This window comes from Panulirus ornatus, chromosome 1, assembly GCF_036320965.1.
Source record: "Panulirus ornatus isolate Po-2019 chromosome 1, ASM3632096v1, whole genome shotgun sequence".
In the NCBI taxonomy this organism is placed as follows: domain Eukaryota; kingdom Metazoa; phylum Arthropoda; class Malacostraca; order Decapoda; family Palinuridae; genus Panulirus; species Panulirus ornatus.
This window is the reverse complement of record NC_092224.1, coordinates 72494594-72510381: the sequence shown is the minus strand read 5'-3', so window position 1 is coordinate 72510381 and position 15788 is coordinate 72494594. Positions and strand designations below refer to the sequence as shown.

General features: G+C 41.4%; 1 protein-coding gene across 1 annotated transcript in view; it reads right to left on the bottom strand.

Annotated features, from left to right (window-relative positions):
• LRP1 (LDL receptor protein 1) overlaps positions 1-15788 on the bottom strand; it is a 1167923-nt gene that overhangs the window by 578621 nt on the left and 573514 nt on the right. Inside the window, exon 37 of the mRNA XM_071663699.1 lies at positions 1525-1714. Within this exon, the coding sequence (XP_071519800.1) occupies positions 1525-1714 (190 nt within the window). The remainder of the gene's footprint in view (positions 1-1524; positions 1715-15788) is intronic.

Genomic DNA, 15788 nt, shown 5'->3' with positions numbered 1-15788 from the left:
TGGAGGGATGTCTGATCACTATCTTGTAGAGGCAAAGATAACTATTTGTAGAGGTTCTCAAGAAGGAAGAGAGATTATTGGAGAGAAGAAAATGGTGAAAGTAAGTGAGCTTGGAAAGGAGACTTGTGTGAGTAAGTACTGGGAGAGATTGAGTGCAGAATGGCAAAAGGTGAGAACAAATGATGTGAGGGAGTGGGTGAGGAATGGGATGTACTTAGGGAAGCAGTGATGGCATGTGCAAAAGATGCATGTGGCATGAGAAAGGTGGGAAGTGAGCAGATTAGAAAGGGTAGTGACTGGTGGGATGAAGAAGTAAAGTTGTTAGTTAATGAGAAAAGAGAGGCATTTGGATGATACTTACAAGGAAAGAGTGCAAATGACTGGGAGATGTATGAATGAAAGCACAGGAAGTCAAGAGGAAGGTGCAAGGGTTGAAAACGAAGGCAATTGAGAGTTAGGGTGAGTATCATTAAACTTTTAGGAAAAAAATAGATATTTTCCTCACTCATTCTCTCCATATGTCCAAACCATTTCAACACACCCTCTTCTGCTCTCTCAACCACACTCTTTTTATTTCCACACATCTCTTACCCTTTCATTATTTACTTGATCAAACCATCTCACACCACATAATGTCCTCAAGCATTACATCCACCCTCCTCCATACAACCCTATCTATAGCCCATACCTTGCAACCATATAATATTATTGGAACTAATGTTCCTTCAAACACACCCATTTTTGCTCTCCGAGATAACGTTCTCCTTCCACAATTTTTCATCGCTCCCAGAACCTTCGCCTCCTCCCCCACCCTGTGTAAGTACTTACTTTCACTTACATGGTTCCATCCGCTACTAAGTTCACTCCTAGATAAGCTCTGTTAACAAACCAAATGGGATAACATAACTGCCAAAAGATACATCTCATATGACTACATTCCTCTAGCGGGCCTATGAGATCACAGGATTACAAATTTGATTGGGACTGCAATTACGAGTATTTGAGAAGTAAAAAAAAAAAGGCTCTATTTTTGTACATTATCTCTGGGGATACGGGAGAAAGAATACTTTCCATGTATTCCCTGTGCATCATAAAAGGTGACTAAAAGGGGAGGGAGAAAAAGAAACTAGTCTAATCATGGGAAGAACCAGCACTCTTGTCAAGCATATGAACAATCTACAACTGTCATGAAAAGATGCAAGGATACAAATTCATAGTATCAGTAATTCACATCTTAGAAATGCTATTTCTTACACTTGCCTTTTTCTACGTATCACAACAATATCTTTCTTTCCTCTTGCAAAATATGAATTTCATATTCTTCAGTTAAGCAACTTAGAATCTATTATGCTGTTTCATATCAGAAATCACACTACCTACACATAATTTTCATGGAAATTCTCAAGAGACCAATGTACTCGCCTAAATATTAAACAAAACATCACATAATTGAAATTTCTAGTTCAAAAATATGAAAGCAACTTACAATCATTGGTATCATTAGCAACTGGAACATCAACTTACAATCATTGGTATCATTAGCAACTGCAACAATCCCCATGAGACGTGTGACACCAGTGCGCAGCTTTACAACATCCTCTGCAGTATACTTATTTGCTCGGACTACTGCATGTAGCACCCAATCAGTCCAGAAGAGGTAGTCTCCATAGATTGCCAAATCAAATGGATGACTTGGAACATCATTCAACAAAATCTATTTCAAATAAAGATATAAAATGTTCTCATATGAATCAACATATAAACAAAAAGAAAATACAAAAAGGTAAATAAAAGGAAACATGATACTATACATGATATCAATGCAAACAAAATCAACCTGTAAAATAAGTTCTATCATGAGATAAAGACTTTTATGAGTTTGCAGAGAGCTTAGGAAATGACACAATAATTCCTGACACACTAACCAAGCATCCTTAGACACCTTCAATGACAAAATCTCTTTCATTATTCCAAATCACCAACAGAGCTTATTTATCTAAAATTACCCCACAACTATTTCCTATGAAAGAGTCCTGGTGTTACCTAAGACTTTTCTTAAGGTTCCTGTTGCCCAAAAGTGCTACTTCCTGTATCAAGGGAATAGATTTCTTTCAAAAGAGAAGTTTCTTGACGAGACTTCACTCCCAAAGATGACTTTACACTTGAGGTGTAATCTCGTGCAAGTGGAGTCCAGTAACACTACAAAACATGTATGGGAGAAAGAATTCTAACTCCACAGCTCTTGCATGTCACAGAAGGTGATCATCAGGGATGAATGTAGGGTGTTGGACACTCCCCTCTTTGTATTTCATTTTATAAAAGATGGAACAAAAGGAGAAGCCAAGCAGGAGTGCTCATCCTCCTCAATGGCTTAGATTGACATGTCTAAATGTGTGGATGTAGGCTAAGGCTGGGGTGTCTAAATGTGTATGAATATAACCAAGATGAGAAAAAAAGAGAAATAGGTAGAATGTTTAAATGAGGAAAGGAACCTGGATGATCAGGCTCTAACTGAAACATAGCACAAAGGTTATTCATTTATTCATCATACTTAGTTGCTATCTCATGCGTTAGTGAGGGAGTGCAAGGAAACAGATGAAAGAATGGCCCAACCTACCAACATACACATGTATGTACATAAATGCCCAAACAGGCACATATACATACCTATACATTTCAACAAAGACAAACACATACATACACAGACATATACATATATACACATGTACATTCCCATTGCCACCCCACAACACATGAAATGGCACCCCCTTCCCCCCATGCATGCGTGGGTTGCGCAAGGAAAGGACAACAAGGCCACATTCGTTCATGCTCAGTCTCTGGCTGTCATGTGTAATGTACTGAAACCATAGCTCCCTTTCCACATCCAGGCCCCTCAAAACCTTCCATGGTTTACCCCAGATGCTTCACATGCCCTGGTTCAATCCAGTGACAGCACGTCGACCCCGGTGTACCACATCATTCCAATTCACTCTATTCCTTGCATGCCTTTCACCCTACTGTACATTCAGGCCCTGATCACTCAAAATCATTTTCACACCATCCTTCCACCTCCAATTTGGTCTCCCACTTCACCTCGTTCCCTCTACCTCTGACACATATATCCACTTTGTCAATCATTCCTCACTCATTCTCTCCATGTGACCAAACCATTTCAATAAACACTCTTCTGCTCTCTCAACCATACTCTATTATTACCACATATCTCTCTATTATTACCACATATCCCTGGGGATAGGGGAGAAAGAATACTTCCCACGTATTCCCTGTGTGTCGTAGAAGGCGACTAAAAGGGGAGGGAGCGGGTGGCTGGAAATCCTCCCCTCTAGTTTTTTTCAATTTTCCAAAAGAAGGAACAGAGAAGGGGGCCAGGTGAGGATATTCCCTCAAAGGCCCGGTCCTCTGTTCTTAACGCTACCTCGCTAACGCGGGAAATGGCGAATAGTATGAAAGAAAAAAGATCTCTCTTACCCTTTCATTACTTACTCGATCAAACCACCTCACACCACATATTGTCCTCAAACATTTCATTTCCAAAACATCCACCCTCTTCCACACACCCCTGTCTATAGCATATGCCTCACAACCATAGAATATTGTTGGAACTGCTATTCCTTCAAATTTACAGAATATTGCTCCGAGATAACATTCTTCAAAGCTCCCAGAACCATCGTCCCCTCCCCCAACCTGTGACTCACTTCCTTTTCCATGGATCCATCCACTGTTAAATCCACTCCCGGATATCTAAAACAATTCACTTTCTTCAGTTTTTCTCCATTCAAACTTACCTCATTAGTGAAAGAGAAGAGAGAGGTATTTGGATGATTTTTGCAGGGAAATGATGCAAATGACTGGGAGATATATAAAAGAAAGAGGCAGGAGGTCAAGAGAAAGGTGCAAAAGGCGAAAAAGAGGGCAAATGAGAGTTGGGGTGAGAGAGTATCATTAAATTTAAGGGAGAATGAAAAGATGCTTTGGAAGGAGGTAAATAAAGTGCGTAAGACAAGGGAAGAAATGGGAACATCAGTGAAGAGGGCTAATGGCGAGGTGATAACAAGTAGTGGTGATGTGAGAAGGAGATGGAGTGAGTATTTTGAAAGTGGGTTGAATGTGTTTGATGATAGAGTGGCAGATATAGGGTGTTTTGGTCAGGGTGGTGTGCAAAGTGAGAGGGTTAGGGAGAATGATTTGGGAAACAAAGAAGAGGTAGTAAAAGCTTTGTGGAAGATGAAAGCCGGCAAGGCTGCAGGTTTGGATGGTATTGCACTGGAATTTATTAAAAAAGGGGGTGACTGTATTCTTGACTAGTTGATAAGGTTATTTAATGTATGTATGACTCATGGTGAGGTGCCTGAGGATTGGGGGAATTCTTGCATAGTGACATTGTACGAAGGCAAAAGGGATAAGAGTTAGTGCTCAAATTACAGAGGTATAAGTTTGTTGAGTATTCCTGGGAAATTATATGGGAGGGTATTGATTGAGAGCGTGAAGGCATGTACAGAGCATCAGATTGGGGAAGAGCAGTGTGGTTTCAGAAGTGGTACAGGATGTGTGGATCAGGTGTTTGCTTTGAAAAATGTAGGTGAGAAATACTTTTTTTTTTTTTCTTTTTTTGTCACTGTCTCCCGCGTTTGCGAGGTAGTGCAAGGAAACAGACGAAAGAAATGGCCCAACCCACCCCCATACACATGTATATACATACGTCCACACACGCAAATATACATACCTACACAGCTTTCCATGGTTTACCCCAGATGCTTCACATGCCCTGATTCAATCCACTGACAGCACATCAACCCCGGTATACCACATCGATCCATTTCACTCTATCCTTGCCCTCCTTTCACCCTCCTGCATGTTCAGGCCCCGATCACACAAAATCTTTTTCACTCCATCTTTCCACCTCCAATTAGGTCTCCCACTTCTCCTCCTTCCCTCCACCTCCGACACATATATCCTCTTGGTCAATCTTTCCTCACTCATTCTCTCCATGTGCCCAAACCATTTCAAAACACCCTCTTCTGCTCTCTCAACCACGCTCTTTTTATTTCCACACATCTCTCTTACCCTTTCGTTACTTACTCAATCAAACCACCTCACACCACACATTGTCCTCAAACATCTCATTTCCAGCACATCCATCCTCCTGCGCACAACTCTATCCATAGCCCACGCCTCGCAACCATACAACATTGTTGGAACCACTATTCCTTCAAACATACCCATTTTTGCTTTCCGAGATAATGTTCTCGACTTCCACACATTCTTCAAGGCTCCCAGGATTTTCGCCCCCTCCCCCACCCTATGATCCACTTCCGCTTCCATGGTTCCATCCGCTGCCAGATCCACTCCCAGATATCTAAAACACTTTACTGCCTCCAGTTTTTCTACATTCAAACTTACCTCCCAATTGACTTGACCCTCAACCCTACTGTACCTAATAACCTTGCTCTTATTCACATTTACTCTTAACTTTCTTCTTTCACACACTTTACCAAACTCAGTCACCAGCTTCTGCAGTTTCTCACATGAATCAGCCACCAGCGCTGTATCATCAGCGAACAACAACTGACTCACTTCCCAAGCTCTCTCATCCCCAACAGACTTCATCCTTGCCCCTCTTTTCAAAACTCTTGCATTCACCTCCCTAACAACCCCATCCATAAACAAATTAAACAACCATGGAGACATCACACACCCCTGCCGCAAACCTACATTCACTGAGAACCAATCACTTTCCTCTCTTCCTACACGTACACATGCCTTACATCCTCGATAAAAACTTTTCACTGCTTCTAACAACTTGCCTCCCACACCATATATTCTTAATACCTTCCACAGAGCATCTCTATCAACTCTATCATATGCCTTCTCCAGATCCATAAATGCTACATACAAATCCATTTGCTTTTCTAAGTATTTCTCACATACATTCTTCAAAGCAAACACCTGATCCACACATCCTCTACCACTTCTGAAACCACACTGCTCTTCCCCAATCTGATGCTCTGTACATGCCTTCACCCTCTCAATCAATACCCTCCCATACAATTTGCCAGGAATACTCAACAAACTTATACCTCTGTAATTTGAGCACTCACTCTTATCCCCTTTGCCTTTGTACAATGGCACTATGCACGCATTCCGCCAATCCTCAGGCACCTCACCATGAGTCATACATATATTAAATAACCTTACCAACCAGTCAACAATACAGTCACCCCCTTTTTTAATAAATTCCACTGCAATACCATCCAAACCTGCTGCCTTGCCGGCTTTCATCTTCCGCAAAGCTTTTACTACCTCTTCTCTGTTTACCAAATCATTTTCCCTAACCCTCCCACTTTGCACACCACCTCGACCAAAACACCCTATATCTGCCACTCTATCATCAAACACATTCAACAAACCTTCAAAATACTCACTCCATCTCCTTCTCACATCACCACTACTTGTTATCACCTGGGGATAGGGGAGAAAGAATACTTCCCATGAATTCCCTGGATGTTATGGAAGGCAACTAAAGGGTGAGGAAGCAGGGAGCTGGACCCCCCATCCCCCTTTGTAACTAAATTTCTAAAAAGGGAAACAGAAGAGGGAGTCAAACAAGGAGTGCTCATCCTCCTTGAAGTCTCAGATTGGGGTGTCTGAATGCATGTGGATGTAACCAAGATGACAAAAAAGGAGAGATAGGTAGTAAGTTTGAAGAAAGCTTGGATGTTCTGGCTCTGAGTGAAACGAAGCTCAAATGTAAGGGGAAGAGCAGTTTGGGAAAGTCTTGGGAGTAAAGTCACGGGTTAGTGAGAGGACAAGAGCTAAGGAAGGAGTAGAAATACTCCTGAGGCAGGAGTTGTGGTAGTATGTGATAGTGTTAAAAAGTAAATTCTAGATTGTTGTGGATAAAACTGAATGTGGATGGAAAGAGATGGGTGATTATTGGTGCCTATGCACCTGGTCACGAGAAGAAAGATCATGAGAGGCAAGTGTTTTGGGAGCAGCAGAAAGAGTGTGTCAGCAGCTTTGATGCACGAGACTGACTTATAGTGATGGGCAATTTAAATGCAAAGGTAAATAATGTGGCAGTTGAGGGTATAACTGGTGTACATGGTGTGTTCAGTGTTGTAAATGGAAATGGTGAAGAGCTTGTGGACGTGTGTGTTAAAAAGGGACTGGTGATTGAGAATACCTGGCTAAAAAAGAGAGGTATACATAAGTTTACGTATGTGAGTATAAGAGATGGTCAAAGGGCACTATGGGTTACATGTTAATTAGTAGGCATGTAAAAGAAAGACTTTTGGATGTTAATGTACTGAGAAGGGAAGCTGGAGGGATGTTTGAACACGATCTTGTGGAGGTGAAGGTGAAGATTTGTAGAGGTTATCAAAAAAACAGTTTACCCCCCCGCTAAATCCTACTAAATATATGTATATGGGTTCTGAGTTGGAGTTTTCGTTTTTTTCCTTTTTTATATCTTTAATGCCAATTGCTGCACATTAATCACACATTAAAAATGTTAAGTATTCATTAATGAACTATGTTCACCCCTACCATTCTATCTGAGCCATCCAGGTTACATCTTTCAATTTTGTCCAATCTGGCATCTCCCCAGTACAGCTTCTGAGCCTTATGATCAATAGCTAAACCATTAGGCATCCGGATCTGGGTTGTCACGATGGATTCCACTCGGATTCCACTCACAAGAGACCGTTGGATCGAAGGTGCTTCTGAATTCCAATTAGTCCAATATATCTGGCTGGGGAGAGATTATTCGGTATTATACAGTTACCATGTGTTATGTGCTTTTGACATTTATAAAAACAATCAGAAACAATGTCTTTTATACTAACAGGATAAAAACATATTTGACACATAAAACAAATCTATTATCTAACAAAGTATAATATGTCATAATCAAAACAAATATTTCACATTCATAAAACATATCAGAATTAAGGAACGAACTAAAAATTTTACACTTTGTTATGATTGTTTCTGTGACACTATTCTCTTGTTCAGAATAGTAATATTTTTTATATACATGATTGCAGTTCACACTCAGTCCCTAACTGTCATGTATAATGCACAAACACCACAGCACCCTATCCACATCCAGGCAACATGGACCTTTCTATGGTTTACCCCAGATGCTTCACATGCACTGGTTCTGTCCATTGACAGCACGCTGACCCCAGTATACCACATCATTCCAATTCACTCTATTCTTTGCACACCTCTCACCCTCCTGTATGTTCAGGCCTCAATTGCTCAAAATCTTTTTCACTCCATCCTTCCACTTCCAAATTGGTCTCCTGCTTCTTGTTCCCTACACCTCTGACACATATATCCTCTTTGTCAACTTTTCCTCACTCATTCTCTCCATATGTCCAAGCCATTTCAACACATCTTCTGCTCTCTCTCAACCACACTCTTTATTACCACACATCTTTCTTACCCTTTCATTACTTACATGATCAAACCACCTCACACCATACATTATCCTCAAACATTTCATTTTCAAAACATCCACCCTCTTCCACACACCCCTGTCTATAGCATATGCCTCACAACCATAGAATATTGTTGGAACTGCTATCCCTTCTTCAAATTAACAGAATATTGCTCCGAGATAACATTCTTCAAAGCTCCCAGAACCATCGTCCCCTCCCCCAACCTGTGACTCACTTCCTTTTCCATGGATCCATCCACTGTTAAATCCACTCCCAGATATCTAAAACAATTCACTTTCTTCAGTTTTTCTCCATTCAAACTTACCTCCATTAGTGAAAGAGAAGAGAGAGGTATTTGGATGATTTTTGCAGGAAATGATGCAAATGACTGGGAGATATATAAAAGAAAGAGGCAGGAGGTCAAGAGAAAGGTGCAAAAGGCAAAAAAGAGGGCAAATGAGAGTTTGGGGTGAGAGAGTATCATTAAATCTAAGGGAGAATGAAAAGATGCTTTGGAAGGAGGTAAATAAAGTGCGTAAGACAAGGAAGAAATGGGAACATCAGTGAAGAGGGCTAATGGCGAGGTGATAACAAGTAGTGGTGATGTGAGAAGGAGATGGAGTGAGTATTTTGAAAGTGGGTTGAATGTGTTTGATGATAGAGTGGCAGATATAGAGTTTTGGGTCAGGGTGGTGTGCAAAGTGAGAGGGTTAGGGAGAATGATTTGGGAAACAAAGAAGAGGTAATAGTAAAAGCTTTGTGGAAGATGAAAGCCGGCAAGGCTGCAGGTTTGGATGGTATGCACTGGAATTTATTAAAAAAGGGGTGACTGTATTCTTGACTATTGAGAAGGTTATTTAATGTATGTATGACTCATGGTGAGGTGCCTGAGGATTGGGGGAATTCTTGCATAGTGACATTGTACGAAGGCAAAAGGGATAAGAGTTAGTGCTCAAATTACAGAGGTATAAGTTTGTTGAGTATTCCTGGGAAATTATATGGAGGGTATTGATTGAGAGCGTGAAGGCATGTACAGAGCATCAGATTGGGAAGAGCAGTGTGGTTTCAGAAGTGGTACAGGATGAGTGGATCAGGTGTTTGCTTTGAAAAATGTAGGTGAGAAATACTTTTTTTTTTTTTTCTTTTTTTGTCACTGTCTCCCGCGTTTGCGAGGTAGTGCAAGGAAACAGACGAAAGAAATGGCCCAACCCACCCCCATACACATGTATATACATACGTCCACACACGCAAATATACATACCTACACAGCTTTCCATGGTTTACCCCAGATGCTTCACATGCCTGATTCAATCCACTGACAGCACACAACCCCCGGTATACCACATCGATCCAATTCACTCTATTCCTTGCCCTCCTTTCACCCTCCTGCATGTTCAGGCCCCGATCACACAAAATCTTTTTCACTCCATCTTTCCACCTCCAATTAGGTCTCCCACTTCTCCTCCTTCCCTCCACCTCCGACACATATATCCTCTTGGTCAATCTTTCCTCACTCATTCTCTCCATGTGCCCAAACCATTTCAAAACACCCTCTTCTGCTCTCTCAACCACGCTCTTTTATTTCCACACATCTCTCTTACCCTTTCGATACTTTACTCAATCAAACCACCTCACACCACACATTGTCCTCAAACATCTCATTTCCAGCACATCCATCCTCCTGCGCACAACTCTATCCATACCCAGCGCCTCGCAACCAACAAACATTGTTGGAACCACTATTCCTTCAAACATACCCATTTTTGCTTTCCGAGATAATGTTCTCGACTTCCACACATTCTTCAAGCTCCCAGGATTTTCGCCCCCTCCCCCACCCTATGATCCACTTTCCGCTTCCATGGTTCCATCCGCTGCCAGATCCACTCCCAGATATCTAAAACATTTTACTGCTCCAGTTTTTCTCCATTCAAACTTACCTCCCAATTGGACTTGACCCTCAACCCTACTGTACCTAATAACCTTGCTCTTATTCACATTTACTCTTACTTTCTTCTTTCACACACTTTACCAAACTCAGTCACCAGCTTCTGCAGTTTCCCACCAGTGATGTATCATCAGCAAACAACAAATGGCTCGCCTCCCAAGCTCTCTCATCCACAACAGACTGCATACTTGCCCCTCTCTCCAAAACTCTTGCATTCACCTCCCTAACAACACCCATCCATAAACAAATTAAACAACCATGGAGACATCACACACCCCTGCCGCAAACCTACATTCACTGAGAACCAATCACTTTCCTCTCTTCCTACTTGTACACATGCCTTACATCCTCGATAAAAACTTTTCACTGCTTCTAACAACTTGCCTCCCACACCATATATTCTTAATACCTTCCACAGAGCATCTCTATCAACTCTATCATATGCCTTCTCCAGATCCATAAATGCTACATACAAATCCATTTGTTTTTCTAAGTATCTCTCACACACATTTTTCAAGCAAACACCTGATCTACACATCCTCTACCACTTCAGAAACCACCACTGCCTCTTCCCCAATCTGATGCTTCTGTACATGCCATTCTCAACCCTCTCTTCTCCTCTTCCCCATCAAATTTCAAAAAAAAACTCCTCTCAATCAATACCCTCACCATACAATTGCCAGGATACTCAACAAACTTATACCTCTGTAATTTGAGCACTCACTCTTATCCCCTTTGCCTTTGTACAATGGCACCTATGCACGCATTCCGCCAATCCTCAGTACCTCACATGAGTCATACATATATTAAATAACCTTACCAACCAGTCAACAATACAGTCACCCCCTTTTTTAATAAATTCCACTGCAATACCATCCAAACCTGCTGCCTTTCCGGCTTTCAATCTTCCGCAAAGCTTTTACTACCTCTTCTCTGTTTACCAATCATTTTCCCTAACCCTCTCACTTTGCACACCATCTCGACCAAAACACCCTATATCTGCCACTCTATCATCAAACACATTCAACAAACCTTCAAAATACTCACTCCATCTCCTTCTCACATCACCACTACTTGTTATCACCTGGGGATAGGGAGAAAGAATACTTCCCATGAATTCCCTGAAGTTATGGAAGACAACTAAAGGGTGAGGAAGCAGGGAGCTGGACCCCCATCCCCTTTGTATCTAAATTTCTAAAAAGGGAAACAGAAGAGGGAGTCAAACAGGAGTGCTCATCCTCCTTGAAGTCTCAGATTGGGGTGTCTGAATGCATGTGGATGTAACCAAGATGACAAAAAAGGAGAGATAGGTAGTAAGTTTGAAGAAAGCTTTGGGATGTTCAGGCTCCTGAGTTGAAACGAAGCTCAAATGTAAGGGGAAGAGCAGTTTTGGGAAAGTCTTGGGAGTAAAGTCACGGGTTAGTGAGAGGACAAGAGCTAAGGAAGGAGTAGAAATACTCCTGAGGCAGGAGTTGTGGTAGTATGTGATAGTGTTAAAAAGTAAATTCTAGATTGTTGTGGATAAAACTGAATGTGGATGGAAAGAGATGGGTGATTATTGGTGCCTATGCACCTGGTCACGAGAAGAAAGATCATGAGAGGCAAGTGTTTTGGGAGCAGCAGAAAGAGTGTGTCAGCAGCTTTGATGCACGAGACTGACTTATAGTGATGGGCAATTTAAAATGCAAAGGTAAATAATGTGGCAGTTGAGGGTATAACTGGAGAACATGGTGTGTTCAGTGTTGTAAATGGAAATGGTGGAAGAGCTTGTGGACGTGTGTGTTAAAAAGGGACTGGTGATTGAGAATACCTGGCTAAAAAAGAGAGGTATACATAAGTTTACGTCAAGGTTATAAAGAGATGGTCCCAAGGGCACTATGGGTTACATGTTAATTAGTAGGCATGTAAAAGAAAGACTTTTGGATGTTAATGTACTGAGAAGGGAAGCTGGAGGGATGTTTGAACACGATTTCTTTGGTGGAGTAGAAGGGTGAAAGATTTGTAGAGGTTATCAAAAAACAGTTAACCCCCCCACCCCGCTAATTCCAACTAAAATATATGTATATGGGTTCTGAGTTGGAGTTTTTTTGTTTTTTTTTTTTTTTTCCTTTTTTTATATCTTTAATGCCAATTGCTGCACATTAATCACACATTAAAAATGTTAAGTATTCATTAATGAACTATGTTCACCCCTACCATACCTATCTCAGAGCCTCCATTTAACAATCTTTCAATTGTTGTCCCAAATCTGGCATCCCCCAGTACAGCCTTCTGAGCCTTATGATCAATAGCTAAACCATTAGGCATCCGGATCTGGGTTGTCACGATGGATTCCACTCGATTCCACTCACAAATAGACCGTTGGATCGAAGGTGCTTCTGAATTCCAATTAGTCCAATATATCTGGCTGGGGAGAGATTATTCGGTATTATACAGTTACCATGTGTTATGTGCTTTTGACATTTATAAAAACAATCAGAAACAATGTCATTTTATACTAACAGGATAAAAACATATTTGACACATAAAACAAATCTATTATCTAACAAAGATAATAAGTACATAATCAAAACAAATATTTCACATTCATAAAACATATCAGAATTAAGGAATGAACTAAAAATTTACACTTTGTTATGATTGTTTCTGTGACACTATTCCTCTTGTTTCAGAATAGTAATATTTTTTTATATACATGATTGCAGTTCACACTCAGTCCCTAACTGTCATGTATAATGCACAAACACCACAGCACCCTATCCACATCCAGGCAACATGGACCTTTCTATGGTTTACCCCAGATGCTTCACATGCACTGGTTCTGTCCATGACAGCACGCTGACCCCAGTATACCACATCATTCCAATTCACTCTATTCTTTTGCACACTCTCACCCTCCTGTATGTTCAGGCCTCAATTGCTCAAAATCTTTTTCACTCCATCTTTCCACCTCCAATTTGGTCTCCCACTTCTCCTCGTTCCCTCTACCTCTGACACATATATCCTCTTTGTCAATCTTTCCTCACTCATTCTCTCCATGTGCCCAAACCATTTCAAAACACCCTCTTCTGCTCTCTCAACCACGCTCTTTTTATTTCCACACATCTCTCTTACCCTTTCGTTACTTACTCAATCAAACCACCTCACACCACACATTGTCCTCAAACATCTCATTTCCAGCACATCCATCCTCCTGCGCACAACTCTATCCATAGCCCACGCCTCGCAACCATACAACATTGTTGGAACCACTATTCCTTCAAACATACCCATTTTTGCTTTCCGAGATAATGTTCTCGACTTCCACACATTCTTCAAGGCTCCCAGGATTTTCGCCCCCTCCCCCACCCTATGATCCACTTCCGCTTCCATGGTTCCATCCGCTGCCAGATCCACTCCCAGATATCTAAAACACTTTACTGCCTCCAGTTTTTCTACATTCAAACTTACCTCCCAATTGACTTGACCCTCAACCCTACTGTACCTAATAACCTTGCTCTTATTCACATTTACTCTTAACTTTCTTCTTTCACACACTTTACCAAACTCAGTCACCAGCTTCTGCAGTTTCTCACATGAATCAGCCACCAGCGCTGTATCATCAGCGAACAACAACTGACTCACTTCCCAAGCTCTCTCATCCCCAACAGACTTCATACTTGCCCCTCTTTCCAAAGCTCTTGCATTCACCTCCCTAACAACCCCATCCATAAACAAATTAAACAACCATGGAGACATCACACACCCCTGCCGCAAACCTACATTCACTGAGAACCAATCACTTTCCTCTCTTCCTACACGTACACATGCCTTACATCCTCGATAAAAACTTTTCACTGCTTCTAACAACTTGCCTCCCACACCATATATTCTTAATACCTTCCACAGAGCATCTCTATCAACTCTATCATATGCCTTCTCCAGATCCATAAATGCTACATACAAATCCATTTGCTTTTCTAAGTATTTCTCACATACATTCTTCAAAGCAAACACCTGATCTACACATCCTCTACCACTTCTGAAACCACACTGCTCTTCCCCAATCTGATGCTCTGTACATGCCTTCACCCTCTCAATCAATACCCTCCCATACAATTTGCCAGGAATACTCAACAAACTTATACCTCTGTAATTTGAGCACTCACTCTTATCCCCTTTGCCTTTGTACAATGGCACTATGCACGCATTCCGCCAATCCTCAGGTACCTCACCATGAGTCATACATATATTAAATAACCTTACCAACCAGTCAACAATACAGTCACCCCCTTTTTTAATAAATTCCACTGCAATACCATCCAAACCTGCTGCCTTGCCGGCTTTCATCTTCCGCAAAGCTTTCACTACCTCTTCTCTGTTTACCAAATCATTTTCCCTAACCCTCTCACTTTGCACACCATCTCGACCAAAACACCCTATATCTGCCACTCTATCATCAAACACATTCAACAAACCTTCAAAATACTCACTCCATCTCCTTCTCACATCACCACTACTTGTTATCACCTGGGGATAGGGGAGAAAGAATACTTCCCATGAATTCCCTGGATGTTATGGAAGACAACTAAAGGGTGAGGAAGCAGGGAGCTGGACCCCCCATCCCCCTTTGTATCTAAATTTCTAAAAAGGGAAACAGAAGAGGGAGTCAAACAAGGAGTGCTCATCCTCCTTGAAGTCTCAGATTGGGGTGTCTGAATGCATGTGGATGTAACCAAGATGACAAAAAAGGAGAGATAGGTAGTAAGTTTGAAGAAAGCTTGGATGTTCTGGCTCTGAGTGAAACGAAGCTCAAATGTAAGGGGAAGAGCAGTTTGGGAAAGTCTTGGGAGTAAAGTCACGGGTTAGTGAGAGGACAAGAGCTAAGGAAGGAGTAGAAATACTCCTGAGGCAGGAGTTGTGGTAGTATGTGATAGTGTTAAAAAGTAAATTCTAGATTGTTGTGGATAAAACTGAATGTGGATGTAAAGAGATGGGTGATTATTGGTGCCTATGCACCTGGTCACGAGAAGAAAGATCATGAGAGGCAAGTGTTTTGGGAGCAGCAGAAAGAGTGTGTCAGCAGCTTTGATGCACGAGACTGACTTATAGTGATGGGCAATTTAAATGCAAAGGTAAATAATGTGGCAGTTGAGGGTATAACTGGTGTACATGGTGTGTTCAGTGTTGTAAATGGAAATGGTGAAGAGCTTGTGGACGTGTGTGTTAAAAAGGGACTGGTGATTGAGAATACCTGGCTAAAAAAGAGAGGTATACATAAGTTTACGTATGTGAGTATAAGAGATGGTCAAAGGGCACTATGGGTTACATGTTAATTAGTAGGCATGTAAAAGAAAGACTTTTGGATGTTAATGTACTGAGAAGGGAAGCTGGAGGGA